At 38.4% G+C, this 16095-nt stretch overlaps 3 protein-coding genes across 4 annotated transcripts in view; 2 read left to right on the forward strand and 1 right to left on the reverse strand.

The window, feature by feature from the left end:
* Positions 1 to 3652, forward strand: part of LOC145478739 (uncharacterized) — a 3691-nt gene extending 39 nt beyond the window's left edge. Inside the window, exons 1-7 of one of the 2 annotated variants that reach the window (XM_081456854.1) lie at positions 1 to 673; positions 1178 to 1296; positions 1690 to 1759; positions 1887 to 1997; positions 2160 to 2348; positions 2449 to 2565; positions 2763 to 2826. The exon at positions 1 to 673 is cut by the window's left edge and continues 39 nt beyond it. In XM_081456854.1, coding sequence (XP_081312980.1) covers positions 500 to 673; positions 1178 to 1296; positions 1690 to 1759; positions 1887 to 1997; positions 2160 to 2348; positions 2449 to 2565; positions 2763 to 2777 — 795 coding nt within the window. In that variant the 5' untranslated portion in view covers positions 1 to 499 and the 3' untranslated portion in view covers positions 2778 to 2826. Of the gene's footprint in view, positions 674 to 1177; positions 1297 to 1689; positions 1760 to 1886; positions 1998 to 2159; positions 2349 to 2448; positions 2566 to 2754 lie in introns of both variants that reach the window. The other variant, XM_081456853.1, reaches the window with a different exon arrangement.
* A 125-nt stretch (positions 3653 to 3777) lies between these two features.
* On the reverse strand, positions 3778 to 5648 carry LOC145478740 (dnaJ homolog subfamily B member 2-like). Its single transcript, XM_081456855.1, has one exon. The coding sequence runs from the start codon at positions 5433 to 5435 to the stop codon at positions 4716 to 4718; it is 720 nt and encodes a 239-aa protein (XP_081312981.1). The 5' UTR covers positions 5436 to 5648; the 3' UTR covers positions 3778 to 4715.
* Positions 5649 to 6042: 394 nt separating this feature from the next.
* Positions 6043 to 14336, forward strand: LOC145478754 (BTB/POZ domain-containing protein 10-like). The gene is made up of 8 exons (XM_081456876.1): positions 6043 to 6601; positions 9749 to 9845; positions 10314 to 10434; positions 11474 to 11571; positions 12210 to 12309; positions 13200 to 13310; positions 13511 to 13567; positions 13801 to 14336. Exons 1-8 carry the CDS (start codon positions 6225 to 6227, stop codon positions 14013 to 14015), a joined length of 1176 nt encoding a protein of 391 aa, XP_081313002.1. The 5' UTR covers positions 6043 to 6224; the 3' UTR covers positions 14016 to 14336.
* The last annotated feature ends 1759 nt before the right edge of the window (positions 14337 to 16095 follow it).

Below are 16095 nucleotides of genomic sequence, written 5' to 3' on the forward strand. Positions count from 1 at the left end.
TCGATGTGGGGAGAGGAAAGAGGACATATGAAGTGAAATCTTTTCAAGAAAAGGCATAATCAGAGTTATTTACCACGTTTCAAGAACTTAAATACTATAGAGAACTAGATGGAAATAGCTTATGTTGTGTTTTCCTTTTTCAGGGACCGAACAAAGGACGATGAAAAATGTACACAGTAGGGAGGGGATGAGAAGATTATTGGCCTACCCGGCCCGACTAAATTAATAGTTTTAACGGTAGCAAAAGCTCAAGCTGTCAAAATAATTTCCGATGGATACTTTGTATTCTGTATTAGCCTTGCTACTTACTTGTATACCCCCCGTTTATGCAAATCAAGGAACATTTTATTGCGTGATTTTACCAACCCTACCTCCCTAGAGAATACAAACATAGTGTGACACATTGCACCATCAAATTTGATCAATTTTAGGTGGGTTTGTGTATTTTCTTTTCTAGTGGATATTTTCTACGTTTATCGTACCATTAAAAAATCAATAAATGGAGACCGTTTCAGGGATACCTCTAGTAGATTTTGCTGCCATGAGCGTAGAGAAGGAAAGTATTCCTTCCTTAGCAGATGAGAGGGTCCAAATCATCGCCAAACAAATCCACGAAGCGTTCAGCACTGTTGGATTTGTTTACCTGAAGAATCATGGAATCTCACAAGAAAAGGTGCAGTAGCTTAAGTAAGCGTTCTGCTAAGGCTCTTTATCACTTGATGCTACATTATCATGGTATCAAAAAACTGCCCTTGCCCAACCATTGGTGAACGTGTTGCTATCATTTTCGTGGCGCAATAGGTTACCATAGCAACAGTAAGAACTGCTTAAAACACCCTTACTTACAGCTTCAGGGGCTCATAATTCAAAAACCGAACGGTGAATTTTTTTATACTTTGAAATTTGAATAAGCATTCTGTACATAGGGTTCAGAGCCACCTTAAATTTCCAAAACTTTAAGGTGAATCTGAACCCCATGTATAGATTTTTTTAAAACTTTGCCAAAAGTTGCGTCTTATCATTCTTATTAAAATTTGATAATATAAAAAAATTTCGGGAAAAGATCCAAAGATGTTCAACAAGGCAACAGTCACATTGGAGGCAAATCTGGAGCTGTCATTTTCAGGTCATGTGAGACACAGGTCACAAACTTGTTCTTGTTCCTCTATTTCAATAGGTAGATGGAACATTTGAAGTGATGGACAAATTTTTTGCACTCAGCAAAAACAGCAAGTCAAAGTATAGGAAAAAGAGTGAATTAGATGCGAATGGATGGGAAGCTTTGGAAAGAGAAATGTAAGGTGATATCGCTGTGTGGCATTTGCAGACTGCAGAATTTTTAATTAACCTTGTATCTCCACCTCCATTATCGATTGCTAAATGTAAACAGGCTAACCTGAACGCTATTCAGGCTGACTGGAGTGATATTCAGGCTAACCAGAGCCAACCCCACTCCATTTTCTTACTTTCACAACCCTTTCTCTTTTTTTCACTTCCGACATGAGGCAAAATGAAATAATTTCCACTCTATTATCTTCGGTGTAAAGTGATTGAAAGATAACATAACATTGCCAGGCCCTCTACACACATCGTTGAACTGCCAGGGTTTATAAGCTTGTAAATGTGATAACTAATATTTAATTTACTTATAAGTGATTGAATAATCAAGTTCCTGATTTTGATCTTCAGCACTGATCCAACAAAGCCAGGTGACCTAAAGGAGTCCTTTGATATTGGAGCTTTTGATGACAAGAAATTTGTAAGCAATTTCTTTAAAATCTGTCAGCTATACCAATGGCGCACTGGAGTCAAGTTTCAGATTAATAGAAATCTATTTGTATAATAAACTTATCACAAGTTTAGTGTTTAAACCTTTCCTTTTCCAGCACTGGCCTACAGAAGTCCCTGAACTTCAGCCAGTTGTAAAAAGCCTCTTTGATCTGTTAAGGAGTCTTGGAGATAGAGTTTTACGTGCAATGGCTATTGGGTTAGGACTGGTGAGTATAAAGCAAGTTTATGCCTGTACTTATTTTGAGAAATCAACACTGGAAAACTGTATTAATTTATTCATGGCTTTGGTAATTCTACATTTCTAATCACAACACTGACATTAATTATTTCTATGCATAATATAAGCCCCTTCAATACTTTTTCTACAGCCTGCAGATGTCTTCAAGAGTTACTACAAAGATGTCGGCACCAAAAATGGCACAGCACTTCTGCGCTTTAACTATTACCCAAGAATAACTGACATTGAGCACATCAAAGCAGGGCAGATACGATGTGGAGAACACACAGATTATGGTGGAATAACTCTCCTCTTTCAAGATGATGCAGGAGGTCTTGAGGTGACTAGTGTACTGAAATTTTAAGAGAGTGACTGAAATTGAACCTACTTCCTCACTTTTACCCAGGATAAAAGGTATATAGTTTTCTTAATCAATTCAGGTGGTCAACAGGGAGAAGAACTTCGTTCCTGCAACTCCAGTCCATGGAACAATACTTGTCAACATTGCTGACTTGATGCAGAGATGGACTGCAGATAAATATGTTTCCACGGTAAATGTACTATAGAGTTGGCAAATGTTATTTTCAGCAAGTTAAGTCTAGCATCATCATCGTGCATACAAACAGGTACACATAGCTTGTACTAATCCTGCTCTAATTAAGATATATAAATGGGACTTTCCAGTGTCCATGCCCTATTACTAACTTCATAGCTCCCTTGTAATGCTTCCAAACGTTTTTTTGCAGGTTCACAGAGTCATCATTCCTGAAGAGGAACTCAAGCGGCGTACACCAAGACGTTCTGTTGCATTTTTCTACGATCCTGATTGGAAGGCAAAGATTACCTGCCTGGATGGCTCAAACAAATATCCGCCAATCAAATGTGGCAAATATGTATCACAAGTCATGAGTGGCTCCTTTAGCTTCTAACTATTTGGAGGAATTGATATTGAATGTTACTAGGTAGAATGCCTAGCCTTTTAAAGCATGCTATGATTCATATTGACTGGAACCTATGAAGAAAATGTTTTTCAAATATATTTATTTTCATACTTGATTGAATAAAAATTAACAAATTTGAGTCAGTTGTTTATGCATCTGTCCTCTTATTGATGATAAATTGCATCATAACATTGTTGAAGTGGCTGTGGAACCATGAGCTGCGGGCAAGTGGTTCCACGGTAAACTTTGACAATGTTATGACAAAATTTATCATCAATAAGAGGACAGATGAATGAAAAACTGACGTCAATTTGTCTTTTACAATAACAAGACCCCAAAATGGTCAAATGCTGGGAATAAATGAGGGGAAATGACACCATAAACATGCTGTAAACAAAGATAAGGGAATTTCATTCAAAATGACGCGAACATTGTCGATAGCTTTTCTCGCTTTTTCATTGGTTTCTTAAAAAGTCCATAAAATCTCATTGGTCTAAAAGTTGACAGTTTGACAGCTGAGAGTTGAACTTGAAGGCTTGCGTAAATTAAAATTTATCTGTCTGTACTCTTATTGATGATAAAAATGAGCCAATCAGCATGCGAGAAATTAGACAGTTATTGTAAAATACATGCTTGAGAAAATAATAAGCATGAGAGGGAAGTATTTCCAAGAAACTATTATACATGTACTTAATAAACCTTTTGCAAAAATTTATTGTTGAAAGTTGTCGTAAATATATACCAGTAACTCCATTTTCAATCTTCACCAAATTATGATACATGTACGTTACATTACACTTTGATAATAACAATAATACATGTTTTTTTGTATAAATAATCAACATTTTAGTTTATATTATTATTTTTCCCCCACTTACCCTCTTTGCAAGGTATTAACCATGAGCAACTTGGATGGGCTTACCATTATGAAGTGGGGGTTACATTGTTTGCATGCTCATAAAAATCATTTTAAACATCAACAATATTTTGCCAGCCATTAGAATTTACGTCAACTATTACATCAGTAACTAAGAAATGGAAGAAAATATTTCCAACAACATTAAACCGACTACCAAGCAAACAATATGCCTAGTCCTTTCTCTAAGACCTGGCACCCCCTTTAGCCCTGGTAGGTTTTTTTTTTTTTTTTAAATTGCCAGCTATTATGCAAGCAGTTTTCTGTGAATATTTTCTACAAGGGATATTAAGCTATCAGCCCATCCTATAAATGCTGAATAGGTGGGGACCTAATGCTCCCCTACCCCACCCCACCACCTCCACTCTCTTTCCTGGATCCACTCATTGCTGTAAGTTGTATGTTAAACTTAGATGGCTGGTTCTCAGCTTTGTCCCTTCCCAATATTCTGTCTATATAAAAACGTGAGCTTTCAGCCAATTCATGGTCCAAAATTTTGTCCGTCATACTTCTGGCAACCACAGCTATTTCCTCCTCAGGTGATGCAAGGAATTTTGTCAAATTTCAGTTTCAGTTTACTGTTATTTTATTGAACAGGGCCAACTGAAAATTTCCTACATCGTGAAACAGGGAAATCCCTGGTAAAAATAAAAACAAACAAAAACACATTACATGGTTTATGCACCTCGTCCATAATTTATGACTTCATTTGTCCAGGAATTAAAATATTAAACGTTCTAAAAATTAACACTTTGCTAATTTCTACAAGTCAGAAAAAGATCTTCGTTTACAAGTTTTATGTGCATCTTTGTTCGGCCTTCTTTATTTATCACCACAGTGTAAATTGTTATTACAGCCTGCCAAAGACGCGCTGCATGGAAGCCATCATGTGCCTCTCCATGTCCGCCATCTGCTCGAAGATCCTTTCAAAGTCGCCAAAGCTGGCAAAAGGATCGTAAACGTTGTTCTGAGGTGGCATCTCAGAGTTACGGTCTTGTCGGCGATGTCGTTGTCTTCTGTGCCTTGGGACAGAAGCGTTTCGATCGTCGTAAAAATCCTCGGTAAATCTGTTATCGAAAGTGAAAGGGTCGGAGAATGGGTCCTCGTTAAAAGAATCCACTTGGAAGAAATCCGTATTTCGTCTTCTGTTAGGCCTTCTCGATGTGTTTTCTGTGTTAGTAAAATCGTGAAAGCTGGCAAAGGTTTGGAAAGCGATGTTGAAAATATCATCAAAAGAAGTGGTGCCAAAGAATTCCCTGAAAACTTCTTCCGGGCTGCGGAAGACATGCGAAGAAAACGTTTCGAAGTTCGCCGCGAATTCTCCATCTTCCCTTCTCGGACAAGCCGAAAGACCTTCTTTGCCATATCTATCATATATTTCACGTTTATCCTTGTTGGACAGAACCTCATATGCCTCAGAAACGAGCTTGAATCTTTCCTCGGCCGCCTCTTTGTTGTCGGGATTCTTGTCCGGGTGCCATCGCAACGCTTGCCTTCGATAACCTTTCCTTATGTCGTCCTCTGTCGCCGTTCTTGGAACCCCTAATATTTCATAGTAGTCGTCGGACATTGTGGCAAGCAACTACGTAACAAAATTCAGATTTGTCTGGGCATTACGAGCGCCAACTGTAAACAAAATTTACGACGGCGAAATGAAGGCAAATATCGTTTTATCCACCAGCGCGCAATCCTGATGTGACGTCACTTTCACTTTCTGCCGATTAGGCAATTTGATTCCCAGGGTCCTCTCTCTACGAGGAAGAGAGAGGACCCTGGTAAAAAAGTTGTCTGCCCTTGCCTTATTGTCTTTATGGAACATCTCCAAAGTCTAAACCCTTTGATTTGTTTTCATGGAATTTTTCTTCTTTCGGAATAAAATCTTTGTTATCCAAAGCTCCTGATGTTTTGTTTATTTCATTGCCCATTAAACCCATGTTGATTCCAAAATTATTTCACGAAAAAAAAACTTTGTTTATTTCAGGACCTTACAGGGGTTTCTTCTGTAAAAAAAATCCCTTATCACAGCAAAACTTAGTTGTCTATCAGGATTCACTCTGATCGACACTCCGATCAGATTACGACCCCACGACTTTTCTTTGGTTCCTCTCCCACTCCTCCCCTGAAATGAAACTGTTTAGGTGCATTATTTTGCATCAATAGACAATGACCCCAAAATAGGAGCCCTCTCCTGAAACGTCCAAGGAAGTACAGTACATGAGCACGTCGCATTTCGTGGTTTTAGCTGATAGATTTCAGCGGCATTTTGTCCTTTATTCCACTTATGAAACACAGAACATTTCGTTTGTTTAGTCTGTGGTACTTGTATGTTATCTAATGAAAGTCCTTCGCTTTGAAATCGATGGAAAACAGCAACCTGGAGGAAAATGTTGATGATCGTGGAGTCGAGCAAGAAGACTCCACTGACAGTGAGTTAGAAGAGTTGAACGCGTACGTTCCCTTAGATATCCCACCTCGAGACTTTCCTAGGCATCTTGCGCGAGGTTATTCAGAACCACAGAGGGCTACAACGAGAAACAGAATGGAACATACGATACGAAAAGGAGCTCACTCGCCTCCCATCATTCAAAAGCAACGAAACAAGGTTGTCACTCAAGTCTTGCCGAGAAATGCTCAAGTCGGTGACTATGCCGATAAAATTACACTAGTGGTTGATGATACACGTTTTGTGGTTGAAAGATCACTGTTTACCGCTCATCCAAACACTATGCTAGGAAGGTAAGTTACTTTTCTTCTATTCAAACCCTTTTGACGCAGTATTTTGAGGTTCTTGATAACTTATCTGATCGTTTTGTAAGCTCATCACTCGCACGATACTAATTCGGTTGAATAAAACACTTACTTTTGCTAATACTTAGTTTTTTATTATGGAGATCGAGATGCAGTAAGCTTAAAGACGACTTTATTTCATTATTTGGATGTTGCGTGGATAGTGTACGTAGTCATTACGTCAGTTATGTAGGTGTTTATCAATAACTAAAGGTGAAAAAAATTGAATTTAACATGTTTTTAAATAAGCTTAAAATGATTTAACTTACAGGAGCGAAATTTGTAGGAAAGTATTTGATCAAATGCAAAAAAAACAATTTAATTCAGGTTCTATGATAGTACCTGAATTGTTTTTTTTTTTGTTTTTTTTGTATTTGATCAACAGCCAGCACAGAAAAAGCTTATTATTTACTGACTGGAAGGCTTGGACAGAAAAAAAGTGTTTAGCCTATGAAATAAATATTATCATATAACAAAGTGGTCCATAATGAAAAGAAACATTCTGATTGGTTACTAGACCATTCTGAATTTTACCTTATGGACTGCTAAATTATAAACATTTTATAAATCAATTCCATCAAATTGCTTTTTCATGACAGAGCTAAAGAACTTGACCACTCTTCTATGTATAGCCTTAGTGCTAACTCTGTGATATGTCTGTATACTTAATTATTAAAGCTCTAAGGTGCTTTTCATTTCCTCATAAAAGCCATATTACCCACCAAGGGGCATCAAAATCTAGCAGCTGGGGCCTTTTTCCTTTCATTGTCTTTTGTAAATCTTCTCATGTGGCGCATGTAATAAATTGATGTCAGTTTTTTTTTTTTTTGCTTCTGTCCTTTTATTAATAATGATGATTTCCGTCACAACTTTGTTGAAGTAGCTGTGAACCATGACACTCGCTGATCTGTTGGCTACTTTAATGAAATGTTTGAAATTCATCTTCAATTTTCAGACAGATGTGGCATAAACAATACCCTGTAAGCATGGTTAACTTAGTTTTGTTTAGGTTAAGTCTGCATACGAGCCAAGTGGCCCATCAGGCCATAGCTTATCCCAGTTTCTGTAGCATGAAGTGACTAAGAGTATTTCTACTCTCCCCTGGATGGGATGCTAGCATAGGCGTATGGGCACCTGTGACCTTGGGGGGTGGTGACTTTTCTTGCCCAAAAAATTTATGCAATGCCTGAATGCAAGAGTGCTGAAATTCGGGATGCAAACGCACTCAAATTGCATGAAAAACAAAAATGTTCACAATTCCCACATCTTATGAAACTGCTATAATTCCAAAAATAGTTATATTCAAAGCTTACATAATCAATCAATCATTAGCCTGCGAACAGGCTCCCGGTGAGCCCGAACAAAGCGACGGAGCCTGTAGACATTCTATTGATGCCACTGTTCTGTGATACCAGCTCCTGGTGTCATGATATGATTGGTTAAATTGCTGATTGTTGACATCTTCGAGATGAATATTTGACAGATCTTCGTAAAATTATACGACTTCAACAGTTTGTTACAATAGTGCATTTGCCGTTCTCTTTTAAGTTTCGGTCTTTCGACCTCTCGTTATTTCACAAGTGATTCTGAAGGGTACTTTATGCTCTGTTACGAGCAGGAATTTTAAGTAGAAGCTAGTGGAGTGGAGCTGATTGGGGGTGCTATAGCAATTTTTTTAGAGTTCAAAGGCATGGTTTCCGGACTTTCCGCTGTTATCTGCTTGTCGCTTCGCAGAGTTTGACACCTCTATCATGTGCTTATAATTTCTTTAGGCTCATTTCAGTATTGCAAAATATGTTTTAAGATCTCTAAGTATTGGCTCTGGAGGGACAAAGTGTTTGAAATATTCCGTGAACATGTTGCTTAATTGCACTCTATATTATGATGCCCAGCCCGGCTATTTGATTAGCTCAATTAAAACTGTTTGCAAGTACCGAAAATGTAGCTTCTTGACAGGCAGGTCTAATTACCTCAATGACTGATTTGTTACAGGCTTATCACCAAGGGCGGATAGGCACATCAAAAACAAAGTCTACAGGCTCCCCTGTCCCCGCCCTGATCGCTTTGCTCTCCGAATTCTTCTGTTTCGCGCTCGCCGAAATTTTTTTCCATCCTCGCAAGGAGCCTGTTTGCAGGCTAATCAATCATACTCTATGAACAGTCTCAATCCAAGTAAAATATAAAACTTATTAAAACAAAAAGTTCTAAAAAAAGTAACCAACTATTTACGAGTTGTGGAAATCACGCAAACAGCATTATTTTGTAATGCTTGTAATGTTCAAATGTTGTTGTCCAAACACTGGTGTTTTGCCTGAAAAATCGCATTATTTCCATAGCTAGGGGGGGGGCTGCAGCCCTCCTTCCCCCCCCCCCCCAGCTCGTACGCCTATAGATGCTGGTCCATCACAGGCTTACCCCCAGCATGGCTACCAGCCACAGCAAGTTTGCTGGTACCCATTTATATTCCTGGGCGGAGAGAGGCACTGTGAGAGTAGTGTCTTTCCCAAGAACACAATGCAATGTCTTCAGCCAGGGTTCAAAACCAGACCACTCGATCTGGAGACAAGCGCACTATAGCTAACCATGAGGCCACCGCGCCTCTCATAGTTTTGTTTAGCCTATGCGTTTTTCCCTCAGTTCATTGAAGAAAGTCTTCCTATATTGCTAGTTATCTTTCAGAGTGAATACACAGCAAACTTTGTCTACGTCACAAAACACTACACAACAATGTCTACCAACATTACTCCTTCTAATAAATGTCTTATCTAAATTGAAGTACAGTCTGTACCTCTTTGGGCAAATTTTTGTTGAATCTTAGCTTTAACTCTGCTACAAAGGAGCATCCTCTGACCTTTTTGTGTCAGATGTAGTGGCATTGCCAGCTGATTTAAACTCAGGTGAAAAATACATGGAATACATACATGCATCACCAATTTGTCTGATTATGACCTATGATTGATCATTTGGGACAATCCTACTATTTGTAATAATCAATTATGAAGTTGTAATTGATTCCCAACACTTCTGTAGCCTCTCTTAACTCATTTTGGTAATATTATCTTGTGTCTGACCATAACATGTACATGTTCATTCCAGAATGTTTGGCTCTACAATGGAATACACAACAAGAAATGAAAAGGGTGAATATGAAGTAGCAAGAGGCATTTCGGCAAATGTGTTCAAGTGCATACTGGTGAGATTTATGTGTTTCTATTATCTGTTTTATGATTCTGTTTAACACATGTTGCTTACATAATTTTTTTATTGTACCAAAATGCATCTCAACACCCAGCATGCTTCCTGCAGCTGCTGCAGCCAGGACTTCATGAGAAGGATTGTGATGGTCTAGAAAATATTCATACCTCTCCCTCTCCATTAGACTGTTTTGTAGACCCCTCTGCTCCCCTCCTTGAAACCAATCTGGAAATTCCAGTTTAGCTTCATACTTTCCCTCAAAAATACTTTGAGTTTTGAACTCCACCTTTCTCTGAATTTCCAGTAAGTTTCTTTAGAGTAAGTTTGAATATTTTCTTGAACCACACACTGTAGCTGACTGCAGTCCTGATTGAATACTGTTAGGTTTTGCAACTCATGAGATAAGAGTAGAAGAGGTTTCTGTCCATGAAGTTGGTATGTTATTATGTTTGTCAATGTTTTGCAGGATTACTACAAGACAGGTATAATTAACTGTCCACCAAGTGTACAAATCCCAGAACTGAGAGAAGCATGTGACTACCTGCTCATACCATTTAATGCTCAGGTTATCCGATGTCAGAATTTAAGTAAGTGGTACTTATATAATAATAAATCATTATTTAATTAAAGAATTAGTAATGGCATTCTGTAGGTTATGCTGTGTTATCTTACCCAAATTTGCAATCAATCGGAATCTGTGTCTACTTCCCTGATTGCCAGCAATATCATGTCACTGCCCGGGGGTCGCCAGATTTTTGGCTTGATTTTGGGCATGGTAATTACCTGATCACACCCTTTTGGTACGCTCTGGTGAGGTATCAGGTTTGGTTGGTGTTACCATGGGTAGTTTGGCTCTACTATGTATCACCAATTTAAATACAAACCATGGCTTGACCAAATGTTTCTTGTGTGTAACCAAAGTGTACCAAAAAGGTCTAATAATATGACTCATAGTTATATGTGGGATACCACATAATGTAGGGGAAAACATTTGAGGACAGACTCTTGCTCGGTGTAGTGGAACTCCGCCTTGAGGTCACCTCGTCAATACCGTCACCTTGTTATTACAGCCACTTTTTTTTGTCTCGTAAGAAAATCCTGTTACTGTGGCCACCCCCTAAATGTGGTCAACAGCCACATTCTAAAATCCCAACCTGCATAATCCTTTGTAATTTTACCCCATTTATACAGCCACTCAAACCAGTTATCTTCATCTTCCCATTGTTAATATTTTATACAGTGATTCAAGTTTCAGTTTTTTCAAATTATGTCTGCATTCTGGATGCTTATTAAATAACAGTTGTTTAGAAGTGCAATTGTGATCATGTGACATCACTCAATTTAGACCAGTCATGAGGTTTGACCCCACCCTGTTAATATGGCTGCCCTGTTATTACAGCCAGATGTTCATGGCCCATTGGTGAATGTAGAAACTGGGTTCCACTGTTGTTTCAGTTAAAACCTAGAAAAGGAAAAATGGCACGCAATTGATAACACAAGTAACTGAGTTTAAAGTTGAAGCCAATCCTGTGTGAGCAGTGACAGATCATTACTAAATTCCCTTTGTGGGTGCCATATACCGTTTTGTTCTTCAATTGTACTCACATTTTTAGTTTTGTTTGACAGGGGATCTTCTTCATGAACTGTCAAATGATGGTGCTAAAAATCAATTCCAGTACTTTGTAGAGGAGTACATTCTTCCTGTTATGGTGTCCTCTGCTAAGGTACAGTAGAAAGAATCCTAAAATTCTTTAACTGTCAACCAGATCAGGTACTACAATAATTGCGTATTGGTTGCAGTCTCTCTTCTCAACAAAAGCATTGCTTAATGAAGCTGGAGTTGTTTTAATGTGTAGTTTTGATTAACCAGTGTAGCATTGTTTAGTGTTCAATGTAAATCCTACGTGTAGTTAATAATAGAAAGTAACAGTTTTCTGTCACAAATAAACATTAGATTAAAGGTTATTCATCTTAAAGCTGAGTTGGGTACTTCCAAAGAATACATCTGTTACAGTATGTATGTAGCATTTCTCTTTTGAAATGGTTACTGTAATACCACTAAGTACAAGAAAACCAACAAACTAACAGGAGGGTGGTAAAGGGGGGTATAGATCACGTTTCACGGAAAATGAAGCCCTTTCACAATTCACAAAAAATACAACATTGGCATTTCATGCGTCATGGAAAATAAAAGAGAACGTTTTGGAAAGTCGCGGTTCACGGCGACTGTGGAAATCATGATTCACGAGGAAAAAATGGCTATTTCACATTTCACAGGAAATAAAAAGGGCCGATCATGGGTCACAAAAATACCCTTTACCACCCTCTAACAGGTGTATGTCATGTTGTCATATTATTTTAGAAAGGTGACCGTGAATGCCACATTGTTATTCTCACTGATGATGATGTGGTGGACTGGGATGAGGAATATCCGCCGAGCATGGGAGAGGAGTATACACACAGTAAGGCATAACTGAGTCTATGTTAACACCTGGTGCCCATGGCCAATTCTCACTGTGCACTAATGTGAATGCACCATTTTTCCAAGTACTCACACCAGAATTCAGGCATAGTGCCCTTGCCTGGGTACAAGGTCTCGACCCTGTACTCGGGCACTAAATGGTACTTGGATGCTTGGAGTGCCAGTGTCTTAATGCAACGTTATTTTGTGCCAGTGTGAACACAGCCCGAGTTTCTTCTACCAGCCCTCTGGATAATTTCTCAGTTATACTGTACCACTTGTGTATTGTCATTGATAATATTAGGAGTAGCAAAACCCCTGACAAAATGACATAATTTATGTACCTAGCCCACATTTTTAAGAGATGGAAAATGCTATCCAATGAAAAAAGAAAGTGTCCAGCAAATAATGTAGTTTGGTTTGTTAACACTTATCCACTTGATATTGATTTGTCCATTGAAAAGCATCATCCACCCTCTGAACAACATAGAGTTGCTTTTTCAGCCATTTACTGCAAGCTATCTGTACCAGTATTTGTATTTGTCTTTATCTCGAGCCATTTGTTTTTTGTTTTCCCTGTTCTTGAGAGTTATAGATAATAGGGTTCCACTGTATTTTTACTGATTAAGTGATCATTGACATTCAGCACAAAGAAATAACTGTTGAATTTTAGACAGAGAACTGCTGAGAAACCTGTCATTACTGTCTGATTTGTTTTAAATTTCTGGTAATTTTGTGTGCAATTGTGTTGACCATTCAAGGACTCTGTGGCTCTCTATGGTGCCATGTCACCCATGCGAACCTTTTTTTTGAGAATTGCAGATGTCATGGAGAAATAGTGTGTTCTGTAATCTGTCAGTGCATGATGTATTTCCTTTTTCTTTATTGTAGTTGTTTATTCCACATCTTTGTATCGGTTCTTCAAGTACTTTGAAAACCGAGATGTAGCAAAAGAAGTGCTGAAGGAAAGAGGTCTCAAGAAGATAAGACTGGGAATTGAAGGTGATTGAAATTAGAAATTTCATGATAAAAATCTTCACTTCAGTGCCAACTACCATTGGTGGCCAGGAATGGACTTACAATGAGTATGCTTCAGAAGCCACTGCATTTAGAAAGCCATTACCTAACTTGCAAAACTCTACCATGTAGTTAGAATTATATTTGTTCAAAGAGACTTGATAGTGGATCTTCTTGTTTGGCAGGTTATCCCACTCATAAGGAGAAGATTAAACAGAGGCCCAATGGAGGGAGACCTGAGGGTAAGTTCTGTTTGTCATCTGCCAACTTCCTGTCGTGGCATACAGTACATGTCTTAGGAAAGAGCTAGTTATGAATGTTTGTAATGCTGTTAAAAATTGCTGACACTTTCTCTAAATATATATTTGCACTCCTTGTTTAGCTTTGCAAAAGAGCCAGTACACTAAATGTCATCTTTCATATAGCAAGATTTCTTCCTGCAGTTACTCACTGTTGTACCTCCACTCTCATCTAGTAATCTACAACTATGTCCAGCGGCCTTTTGTGCGCATGTCATGGGAGAAGGAAGAAAGCAAGAGCCGCCATGTTGATTTCCAGTGTGTCAAGACCAAGACAGGTACCCCAGGACTGGTGGAGGCTGTAGATGAACCTGCTGCCCTGGCAGCAGCTGGTGCTGGACCTCATCCCCCTGCAGCCATACTGGGTGCAGATCCTGAAGACATTGAATGATACGCCTGAGCAAGCAAAGAAATTAAGTATGGCTGTTAACAGTAATAAACAGCTCATTTCTTCTCAAAATATGACTGAAAACCCCAATATGTAGGTCATACGAATTGAGGAATTGAAAATTAACAGGGACGAAGGTGTTAGATTTTGCTTCGTTGACATACCAAATTTTCCATCTTGCAAATCATGCAACATTTTTTTGCATTAACATTATTGAAAGAGATGATTATTAAAATACACGTTTAGTCGAGATTGGCATCATTCTAACACATCTGGGCACTGAACTGTGATGAAAGAGGTAAAATAAATGGGTATTTATGCAGATATTAAGAGTGAATGCCTACAAAAATGGACCTAAATCGCCTATCAATGGCACAAGTCGAAAAATTGATTTCGCTTGTATTTTGTCCATAGATAGGTCCTAGTAAGAATAGAAACGGACCATAGTTAGTTTCTGCTAATATAGCTTTCTTTGGTAGAAATACGCCAAAAACGATTTCGACCCGATTGGGCTCAAAATCTACTTCCGGTTTTGCTGAATTTTCCGAATATTTGATTGCTTCGCGCTCCGCAGAACAGTTACTTGAGAATATTTCAATGGATTTTATATTCAGTTCAGGTCTTCGTGGTATGACTGAGCGAAAAATAAAATAAATCAAAGTTGGTTTTGAGCCCGAAAAGAGATCAAACTGACACGCAAAATTTTACAGTGTGTGGCAAGAGAATTATTGCTTAAAAACATCGCCATATTTTTCTATGGGCTATAACTTTAAATACCGTAAAAACACTTTCTACGGGTTAAATATACACCCACCTGTTAGGCTATCAAAAAACATCTCTGGGCAAATGGTTTCAAGTCGCCCGTCTTGGCCTGTGTTTCTCATAGATTTTGCCCAAAATCCGCCGTTGGAATGTAAACAATTGCGTGACGCGGATAGCCAATCTCGAGTAAAATATTCGTTTCCAGCAATCCGATGAAAGCAATTTTTGAAACGTTGTGTGGATAAAATAATGGAAAATGTTTTTTTTTTTTGTTTAAGTTAGTATAAATATGTATGTTTTTTCATTTGCATTGCAACACCCACGACATCCCTAATAAAGAACGTTGCTACAGTACTCCGGGAAATGATTTTAACACTTGTTTATTTTATTGATTTCACTGATAACTTACAATATAGTGGCAGTTTTAGAGATACACTTAACCAATGCTCTATGGTTTATGGCAATTGAATCATTGACTGACAAATAAAGTCAAGTGGAAATACCATAATTTCTATAAACTACTAACTGCGTGATGGCATCTCAGCTCTTCTAGCTGTGTAGAAAATTTGTACCTACACAATATGCTCAAACTCAGCTAGAAAACCTGGAATTTCTTGAATTGAATTAGCCCAGGAAGAAATTGCGTTTAAGTTTCGATCATACTAGGAAAAACTCCATCTTTTCTACTTTGGTTGTTTGATCAATTAACTGAAATTTGCAGATCATAACACTGGTAGACAAATAAACATTACAGTGGTCGATCTACGACTAGGTTTACACTAAAGGAGTTTTTTCGGATTCGTAAAAGTTCCCGGATTCATCAATTTTAGAGTATTCGGATTAGTAGGGGTTTGCAGTGAAAGGATATTCGGATTCTTAACCGTTTACACACGACGATAACTCCGGGCACATTCATGATGGAATGCTTAACAAGCAGTTTGTTGCCTCGACAACGAGAAACAAAATGCCTCCGAAAATAAGGCTAGGGGTAGGTTGAGACAGTCTGAAGTTTTCTTTCGACTCGCTGACCACGGTACTGTTGTCCATCATGTCAGATCCCTCCAGGAAGTTATTGTGGTCTTTACTTAATATCTAGAACCGTCGAGGTTTTCGATCGTGCCATCGTCGTCATCTGCGCGGTATTATAAAAGTGATTACCTACACCTGAAACAGCACGAGGTAATCACCCAGCGACCGCCATTAAATGGCCATCAATGTGCCTACGACTCGACTACGTATACGACTGGATCATGTAATCCGCCATTTTCGTTCCACCGCAAACTCAAAAGATCACAGGCAGAAAAATATGCGGATTCGAGAG

This window comes from Orbicella franksi, chromosome 2 (genome assembly GCF_964199315.1).
Source record: "Orbicella franksi chromosome 2, jaOrbFran1.1, whole genome shotgun sequence".
NCBI classification, from domain to species: Eukaryota; Metazoa; Cnidaria; class Anthozoa; order Scleractinia; family Merulinidae; genus Orbicella; species Orbicella franksi.